At 40.8% G+C, this 10,316-nt stretch overlaps 1 protein-coding gene across 1 annotated transcript; it reads right to left on the bottom strand.

Moving 5' to 3' along the window:
* Positions 1 to 3,059: 3,059 nt before the first annotated feature.
* ackr3a (atypical chemokine receptor 3a) lies at positions 3,060 to 9,046 on the bottom strand. The gene is made up of 2 exons (XM_034694704.1): positions 8,760 to 9,046; positions 3,060 to 5,986 (listed from the first exon to the last, which is right to left on the bottom strand). The coding sequence occupies exon 2, from the start codon at positions 5,935 to 5,937 to the stop codon at positions 4,801 to 4,803; it is 1,137 nt and encodes a 378-aa protein (XP_034550595.1). The 5' UTR covers positions 5,938 to 5,986; positions 8,760 to 9,046; the 3' UTR covers positions 3,060 to 4,800.
* Positions 9,047 to 10,316: the final 1,270 nt, after the last annotated feature.

The following is a 10,316-nucleotide window of genomic DNA, read 5'->3' as shown; positions in this document are numbered from 1 at the left end:
GCTGATCAACTAGTGGACGCTACAACGCATGTGTAAGCTCCTTACACATGCTGGACTACCCAAAATGTCTCTAGAGTAAAACTCATATAATTTGTAAAATTGTACACTCTGAAAATTATTGTAACATTTCTCCACATTTAGCTCCAAAACCTCATAAAAGCATAGCATGCATCTTTAAAAGTTACTTTTTAATCATATTTAGAGCAATATTTATTTTTGTCATGACAAATATACTTAAGTTAAAATAACTGTTCAATCTAAATGTTAATAGATATCTAAATTCTTTATTTTATTTTGGTATTTCCGCTGGCCTGCAGTGTGAATTTGCATATTAGCTAAATATTTTGGATCGCAGGGCAACATTTAACATTTAGATTCAACATTTAACATTTAGATTTCAATATTTCAATATTTAGATCAAATATTCCTCTAAATGTGATAAAAAAAATCTGTTGTTTTCAGTGTACAACTTCACAAACGGTGCACCATACATACTGTATATGGATATAGTTGTCTGGCTTTGCCTTGCCTCAAAAAACTACAGCTAGTTTGGAATGTGTCAGCGAGAATGCTAACAGCCCCCCAAAAGAAATCCAAACACCCCCCCCCCCAAAAAAAAATACAGAAAAAGAAGGACTAAACAAAGCACCCTTGATCTATGGAGGTCAGTTTGACAAGTTCCACAACACCAAGGTGGTTTTTGCTGAGTTTGGATTCTGGCACTGAAGTGCTAGCCCTCCCACATGACTCAGGCAATTGCAGCATCAAGTTAGCCCCTTTTATCAAAGTCTGCCAGCAACCCCGGTCTTGATTTAAAAACTCCTATATTAGTCAGATATATGAACACTAAATTTCCCTGAAAGCTGTGAGCTCCAAGGGCAGTCAGCTAATAGTACCGCTAGCTAAAAAGTTAACTGAACAAACTAGCTAGCGGCAGTTACTTTAGCAAAGTCCACCAGAAACCATTCTACTTTTATGAAGTAGTGTGGGCTTGTTTCTCAAGTCATAAAGTTTTTTTTTTTTGCTCATTTGTCATCTGATACAGAGCCCCATGAAGCACTCCAGCAGTTCCTAGGCTTTCCAACTTCTGCTCCGCTCTACCTAGCGTTCCCATTTTGATGTGTAGATGTAGAGATTTTTTTCTGTTGCACTTCTCTTGTGGCTTCTAGTGTGTGTCTTTTCATTCGGTGCTTAAATGTATTTTTAATGCATTCTGCTGCATGCTTCCTTGCTGTGTTGGTTTTTGAATTATCCTGTTTTTTAAATTTGTGTCACGTTTCTACTCAGGAATATTTTTCACCATTGTTGCTCCGCATAGTTCTGTATCCAAATCTTCTTTTAATAAATCAATCATTATCCTTGGTAGGTTGCTTCTGTAGTGCAGATTTTGAATATTGCTGCATCTTCAACCCATTAATTTTTAACAAAACCAAGCTGTGAAACAAATAGGGCTTAACACAGACCCACATCTCGGTTTTTTTTGCACCGTTCGGTAACTGATCTCTCACTTTGTCCAAAACAAACTGCATTCCAGTGACTACAAAGCTGTTTAATTTAAACATTTCATCTTGTTAAGTGGGTTTGCTGGTGGAGGTTCGCTGACCTGGAGCAAGCAATCAGCAGGTTGCAACATCAGGAAGATATTGGTGGATTTCAGGTCAGACGAACAGGTCTTGTGTGGAGAAAATCATTCACAGAAGAAAGGAGAGGGAGGCCATGGTTGTGTCAGAGGTGACCGCTGCACAGCAGGAGCGCTGCAAGATCAAGGCAATGTAACAATCAGCAGCTCATTCACATGGTTTGACCCTTTGGAAATCCTTTCAGGGCACCCTCATCGGAGAAAATAAGGGGCAAGACAGTGGCAGGATCAGACAGAAGTAAAAGAAGACCAATGTCTTAGTAAGATTAAGGACTTGCATCTCCAAAACTAGAGGCTTACAAACAAGAAAAAGAAGCTCTGTCATTGAGGAACAAAGTGCTTCTGTTGTCATTTTCTTGTGAGTATATGCAAACGACAGTGACTACAGTAAAAACAGTAATGCCACAATAACCTCTGGATTGGAGGAATCGGTGGAAGGAGAACATCAACACTCCTCTCCTCAGGCAAAAATGGAGGTTGACCTTAGCAGGGAGATCTCCCAGGGAGAACACCACATCCCTCTGCCCGGACGTAGTTGTTTCGTCTTTGTAGACCAACTCTCCTTGCTCAATGGGAGGGGTGGAGTTTTGAAGACACTTAAGTGTAGTCAGGCCTTAAAGCTAATTGCAGGAGGTAGGCTGGGAAGTTGACACCGTTCACTGTACAATAGGTGGCTGTAGCCATTGGGATGCCAGAACTGGGGTGTTGAAGCCTCCAGTTGTGGATTATGGCCTCCACTGTCTCAGTTGTTTGGAGTTAGAAGTGATTGTTGTTATTTCGGTGCCAGGTTGGGGTGTGAGAGTTCAGAGAATTTGGTGTCAGAGCTTTGTTTTCCCAAGACTAAGCTGGTCTTCAGGCAAATAAAGCCAAGAGAGCTTGTGCTGCTGTCAGTTAGCCATCTGAGGAACTGCAGTTTTCTGTAGTTTCTTCTTCAATCACTTTAGTGGTTCATACTTATTTCACATTTCAAGAGCACAGTTGGTGGTAAACCAGACAATGAAAAACCCCCACATGAAGCCATGAATTAACCACTTGTCTTACTACATGAGGAAACTAAATATTTTCTTAAATGCAGGAGAAGAAACTGAAATTGTAATCTAATTCAAATGGTGAAAAGAAAATGTCAGCCGTCTTTATAGCTTGTCTGAAGTTAGAGGGACAAGAATTGCCCAGGGTACAATGTGTAAGTCACGTGACAGCTGGGACAAACCACACAAAGTAATGTTATGTTTGAGCTGGGTTTGGATAGGCTAGTGTTTGTGCATGTATTCAATGCCTCAAATGGAGCAGAAAATGTATTTCCAAAACACATTCCATCTGAGCTTCCCGGTGAAACCCCATTATTTCAGACATTTTGAGGCATGGAGGATACTCAGATGAAAGATTAATGGACAAAATATGAAGAAATCTCTGAGGCGAGTCAGTTTTTCTTCTTTTTTAATACATAACAAACACATGTTACATATTACAATACCAAAAAGAATGCCTCTGTTCATGAAGACACATGTTCGTGTCTCCAGTCTTCTCTAATCGCTAATGAAATCTTTTCAGTGTAAAAGCATACATGTGTAACCAATCACATGACAAAACGTCAGCATATCAAAAGAATATGTTGTTTTCTACGACAAACAGTGAGTCAACCGTAAAACACAATGTTTGAGACACAAAACACATCTCTTGGTGTCAAGCTGTGGCACACACACACACACACAGACACACACACAACTGTAATGATTTTTGGTCCCTAATAAACAGTTAGTTGTTGCTCCCACAGCTGCCGCCTGCATTAAAGTAGTAAAGCTATTGGTTGAAGTTATTTGGTCTTAAAAGTTTTAGCCGTCTGCGGCGGATGTGCTGACACAGCAAGATTAATACCACACAGACATGTGCATCTTTTGTACTATTAGTGCTGGTGGATATTATATTATGGCCATATCAGAAGAGATATAACTTACATTTGACTGCTCTTTTAGCGCATCAATAGTCTCAATCTAAGATTTTAAACAAAGTTAAGAAATAGTTTAGATGCAGAAGAAAACTATAATGTTCATATTCACTATCGGCAAATTACAGACTGTATCATTTACAACCAGGATACCTAAGCTTTTTATAAAAGAACAGGCTGAAATTTAGGGGAATTACTCTTTAAAACATTATACATGGGACACATTACTAATGTAATGACTTCATATGCTTAATAATACACTAACAACTGCTTTTTAGCTTCTAAGCTGACGGTCAAATGATCAGACACTTCCCAGTAGATTTATTTTAAATTTAAGTTGTGTATGGATAAAAGAAGAAAGATATAACAGGTTTCTTAGTTAGCTTTGGAGATGCTTATAGGCAGTTTTTTTCATACCTTTGGATTGAGCCAAGCCAGCTTTTTTCACCCTTTAAAATAATCTAACGCTTAAGCTAGCTTGCTATTGCTGTATACCTAAGCAGCGTTATCAGTCTTCTTTTCTAACCCTTCGACACAACTAAATATATTTAAATTATTTGTCTGATGGATTCAACTGACTCAAAATGAGGTTAGAGTTATGATGAAACAGCAGGACTAAAAAACTGAGCGTGTCCGTGGCTCGACTGACGTCATGAGGCAGCGTCGTCTGAAGCAGAGCTCTGAGCAGCCATCAGTGTGTGAAGACTTTGAGTAACAACATGAAGGAGGCGAAACAGTTCAAATGTACAGTACATAAATACAACTTAATACAAAAAAGATTAACAATAATACTCTACTAACAATACTTAACCTGCTGCATTATGTACACCACTCACACAACACATACATCAACACGATACATTTATACTCGCTGGACAGGCAATGATTTTTTTTACATTTACAATCACTGTTTTGGCTTTAAAAATGACAGTATTCTTAGTATTGAAGTAACAGCTGGTAAAATAAAACTGCCTTCTAAGTGCTTTTTAATCAGTTCATCAAAGTCGATATTAGCAGGTCTTCAAGCCTCTCTACATGATTCGGGCAGAAAAGGATGCTGGATTTGATTTCTTTCACTGTCATCTAATGTCAAACACAATGCAGATTGTGGACTGCATCTAATATGAACAAACAGGATGTAACATACATTTATATTGCTTTCTATTCTTTAAGATTTAGAAACAGTGTTCAAGAAAGTTATTTGGTTCTGTCAATTTCAGATCTGTGGTGGGTTGTCCACAGCGACAGCAGTGTACTCTGTCTCAGACATGTTTGATGTCTCAATGAGGCGGGCCAAGCCCGTTCGTGTCGAGTATTTAAAGATAAAGGCCTTCATGAGGTCATAGCGGTAGTTTCTGTTGATGAAGTTGTAGAGGATGGGGTTGAAGCAGCAGTGGAGCAGGGACAGGCACTGGGTGAGGTGTAAGGCTACATAGAGCACATTCTCCAGGCCGCAGGTCAGAGGCACCAGGCCCAGCTGAGACAGAGAATCAGCCAGGAGGACTGCATGGTAGGGCCCCCAGCAGCCCAGGAACACCACAATGTAGGCCAGGATTACCCTGCGACTCACACGACGCTCCTGCTCCACTGAGGAAGAGGGTGAAGAAGAAGAGGAGCGGGTGAAAGCGCTGGCTAGCAGGGCGTAAAACACTGCAATGACAGGGAAGGGGAGAACAAAGCCCAGCAGAATAAAGCTCAGCTGCACACCCACCATCCACTCCCTGGGGTTGTCCTCTGGGTACACAGGCCTGCACAGCATGGTGTCCCCGTGGGTGGACTTCACAGTACGCAGGAAGTAGGTGTCCGGGAGAGAGGCGACAAGAGCCAGAAGCCACACTCCAACACACACTCCACGGCGGATTAGCTTCCTGCGGGCACCTCCCTCGCTGTCTCCTTGCTTCGTCACGCTCAGGTAACGGTCCACGCTCATGCAGGCCAAGAAGAAGATGCTACCGAAGAGGTTGACGGAAAACAGCAGGTGTGTGAGTTTACACGCCACCTCGCCGAAAGGCCAGTGCCCATGCTGGGCCAGTGAGCTCACCCACACAGGTAGGGTGGCGCACACACACAGATCTGCCACTGCCAGGTGAGCGATATACATGTGCGTCTCATGGCGGGGGGTGGTGTCTCTTTGTGCACGGAGGTTTACCCAGAGGACCAGAGCGTTAGCTGCAAGACCGACAATGAAGATGAAAGTGTAGAGGACACACATAGAGTAGAGGAGAGCGCTGCGGTTGAATGCTGTAGCGCACACCGTTGCATCCACGCTGGTTATGTTGCTAAAGGTTAGGGAAAAGTTGAAGTCCCCGATTGACTCCCAGAGGTCCTCCAGCTCACTGGTACTCAGACTCATTTTTCTGCACAGGGAGAGGACCACGGATAACCTCTGACCAGGGTAGATCCTGCAAAAACAAGACATAAATCATCAGCTGGGTAAAGATCAAACATCTAACCGCTACCTCTTTTTTCTGGTATCATATTCAAGAAGCAATATTCTCCCACATGAAGCCTGGCTTATTTTAACCATGTGGACTTGAACTGCACTGAGCTAATAAAACATACAGCCTCTTGTGGTATGCCACCAGATCCTGAAGAATCTTAATGTGGTTAACTTGTTAAAACACTGCTTTCATGAGTTAATAGAGGCTCTCTGTTGCTGTGTCACAAACATAGAAGGCCTCTGTGATTGATGTGCAGTCAGAGGGCAGTACAATAAATGTTTACATAAACTCAGCCAGCAAAGAGAGCAGATTAGACACAAGGAAGTGGGATAGGAAAATCCAAACAGGGTGTATTTCCGGAGCATTGCGAGCATTCCAAGATAGAGCACAGGTCAGGGTGGGAAACCTGATGCCATTTTAAAGAATGTTTTGCTTGTTATAGTTATGTTTTTCTTTGGGTCTCAGAGGGAGAAGTGAGATGGGAGCTGTCACCACCCACATGATCAAAGAAAAAAAAAGAAGCTTATAACCTCAATATGGTTTTTTTTTTTACAACATCTGAGTCCTATAACACAGGAACCCATGCACACAATTTTAATACAGGATACATTAATGCCTGAGAGGTGACGGACGCAATATGCAAGATCACAGAGGCAGTAAACTCCAGCAGCTTGGCATGCCAAAATGATTCCTTTAAGTCTAAAAAAGTGCTTCAAAGTTCAACCCTGTCTGCAGCCACTGAGTTTCCCCTGTGATGTCTCTTTTAGCCCCCACTAACTGGCTGCCTGCTGCAGTGTGAAGGATCAGAGGTGAAAGGTAATAGATCAAAACCAGAACACGAGCGATTTAACCCCGCAGTTGCCCCTGGATGACTCGTACGCCCACAGAGTGAATTGTGTGCAGAGATCAGCAGGAGGCTTGACGCCTGCAAAACGCTCCGACCGAGGTTAAAACCCGGGTCGCTGACCACTGGGTGACACAGCACGGCGGAAAGCAGTGAAATGTGAGCGTGGCAGACATCTGCCTGTGAGGGAGAACTGTGCTGTACGCGGGATAATTGGCCCAGAGTCAGAGCGGGTGATGAAAGAAAAGGCAGAGTTAATATAATTATATACAAGGACACCTGGAACTTGTTAGGATGGGCTGCTGTCAAGTGTGTTATGTCTGCATTGGTGTCTTTTTTTCAGGTTACTTGTGTATTTTTGTTTTCTCTTTAACTTATTTCAAATTTTCTGCATAAAACCTATGATCAGCTTTTATAAAATTGTATATTGCATGGATTAAAACACCTCATAGTGTGCTACAACATTTACAATAGCTTAGAATGACATCATTTTATGCATTAATGAGAGGGATTCTTTCAAGCTTTATGATAACGTGCCTTCAGTTATGCATGTACAGTATTTCATTTACAACATTAGCCTGAAACAGACTTCTTTGTTGCTTTATCTATCAATAGTTAACTACAATACAAAACAACATACTCCAGGGGAAAAGATTTGCCTGCTAGCCCGAGAGGAATTCCACTGTAATCTATCTTTAACAGCCAGGTATTGCTTTCTCTGCTCTGTGATTTGTCTAATACCTCTTCCACGTGTAACTGTGATAAAGACAATTTGAGAAATGTCAGAACCCTGACAAGTAATTTTGGTTCCATTATTTTTTTTTTGACACTGGAAGGTGCTCTTCATTCTAATATAGGGATTTTCTATGCTGAGATAATCCCTCACAATGGTCTCTGTCTAATTCCCCTTATATTATATGGAAAGTACCTGGAGGTGCCAGGTAGCCCCACAGGCTTCAAGATAATTAACCTTTTAACACCCACAGCATCAGATAAGAGAAGAAGCACGAGGAGTCCGTCCGTCCATCTCTCTTTCCCTCCTCTCTCTCTTTCCTCCTCTCTCCCTCTCTCTCTCTCCCCCCCTCTCTCTCTCTCTCTCTCTCTCTCTCTCTCTCTCTCTCTCTCTCTCTCTCTCTCTCTCTCCCTCTCTCACTCACTGTTTCACCCCTTTTCAACCCGCCAGCATCCAGTTACAAATTAGCTCAAAACGTCTATTGTTACTCAATACACACACATAAAAGCGGCTGAAGACCATTTTCATGTGCTAATGTCCTAATGCCGTCGACAAGAATAGTGCAGGTGCAGCATGTTTGTCAGAAGTTGTTCCTGTCAGTATCTAACTTAGATAAGGAGAATATGTGCTCCTTTTAAACTCCTTTGAAACAGGTTTTCTCCTAGAATACAAATGTTAAAATGTTGAGGCGCAGGGGGAAAAAAAAGAAAGAATCCGGCGTCAGATCCTTCTGCTGACGGAAAACACACACACACACACGCACACGCACGCACACACATTGTCTTTGTTGTCACTGTTGATTTATATCAGACTGGAAACAAACTATTCTTATCTGATGTCGGCTCAGTATACAGTAGCCTGACTCCTCCGTGTTTAAACCGGGAGGCAAATAAACAGCTCAGGGGAGATGGAGAAGTACAGAAATCACTGCTTTTTAAATGTTCCTGTTAAATTCAGTATCTGTAACGAGTACAACTTTCGTCTTATTAAAGTAACAGTAACGATGAGACTCAATTGAAACCTTTCTCCCCATGCAGTGAAAGTAATCGCAGGTATCGAGCATCTCTGCAGCTTTTTGAGTTTTAGAGAGCCTGCACACTCACTTCTCCTGCACACTCACTTCTCCTGCCCCACTCCAGTTCACTGAAGCACCTTACCTGTTTTTAATTCCTTCCCCTCCGTTTCAGTCTCTTCTTCAGAAATCTGTTGTCGTTGTGACCTGATAGATAACTTCTACTCCGATCGTCTGAAACGTGTGCACGCTGCCCTCCGCCCTCTTTAAATGAATCAGTCCCTCGCTCTGCACTTGCTGATACTCAGAAAGAGAAGAGCTACGCCTCCAAGGCTGGTCTTAACAGCTCTGCGTATTGACATAACATCCCCTCTGGCGCTCAATGAGCAGCAGCCTGAGTCCGGCCAGTTTCGACCTAGAGCAAGAAAAGATAAAAGAAAGAGAAGCAGACTTTTCTGCTTACGACTTGCCGTGTGGAAAACAGTTCAACACAATAACACAATATGAGTCACTTCATTTACGTTTTTATGCGTGCATGCATACGAGCGTCTACCATAGCATGCTCTGCACACTGAGACAATAATCCATGTTTTTACACTGTACCATGCAAAACGTCTGTGTGAACCTTAAGGAAGTAGCTACCAGAAAATGCAATAATATAATGCTTAGTTAGCTATACATTTAATTTTAACATTTAACTCAAAATCTTATTAAATCTTACCTTACTATCAATTCATTAGATATAAGTGTAGAAGTGTACGTATAGATCTGTAATTTTTGCTATATTTTATTTTATATTATAATTATTATTTTACCTTTATCGTCATTATTATTATTATTATTATTATTATTATTATTATTATTATTATTATTATTATCATTTCATTATTATTATTATTATTTTTTTTTTTCTAACTATGTAAGAACATTGTTGTACTCTCCTGTCCCATGTTGTAAGCTTTTGGAACAAAAAAAAGTCTATCTATCTATCTATCTATCTATCTATCTATCTATCTATCTATCTATCTATCTATCTATCTATCTATCTATCTATCTATCTATCTATCTATCTATCTATCTATCTATCTATCTATCTATCTAAATGTCACTCCTTAATCAAACAATGAAAGTATTTTCTGTGAGAAGAATTTTCAAATGACAGTGTTTTGACACTTTTTTTTCTAGTATGCAGGTGTATGTTACATGACTTTATCCTTTTATGTCCTATAAGGTATGTACAACATAACATTCTCAATCATTTAAATCATACAGAACACTGCAAAAATAATGTGAATGATGATGCTGTATATTTAGGAAGTAAGTTGACATTTTTCATTAGACCTTATAGGTTAGGTTTTTATTTTTCTGCCATTAGATGATGACTAATTTCAATCCACAAATAGGCTACACATTCACGACTTTAAACCATATGCGAAGAACCTCTCCCTATGCTCCCTGCAGCACCACACCCCAGTTACCTAAATATGAAACCTGAGCTGCAGACGTTCAGTTAACTGCATCTTCTGTCTTCTGCATCCACCCAAAACCAACAAACGGGTTAAACCCACCATCCAGTGTCAGAGATGAAACTGGAAACACCCTGTGAGTAACGAAAAAGCTCTAAAACCATGTCTATTGTTTAGCTTATATTTTAATCTAGGGCTTTTTTTTTTCATTCAGGATCTATTTCAACAATCAAAAT

The sequence above is a fragment of the Notolabrus celidotus genome, chromosome 10 (genome assembly GCF_009762535.1).
Source record: "Notolabrus celidotus isolate fNotCel1 chromosome 10, fNotCel1.pri, whole genome shotgun sequence".
NCBI classification, from domain to species: Eukaryota; Metazoa; Chordata; class Actinopteri; order Labriformes; family Labridae; genus Notolabrus; species Notolabrus celidotus.
This window is presented reverse-complemented; position numbering and strand designations above follow the sequence as displayed.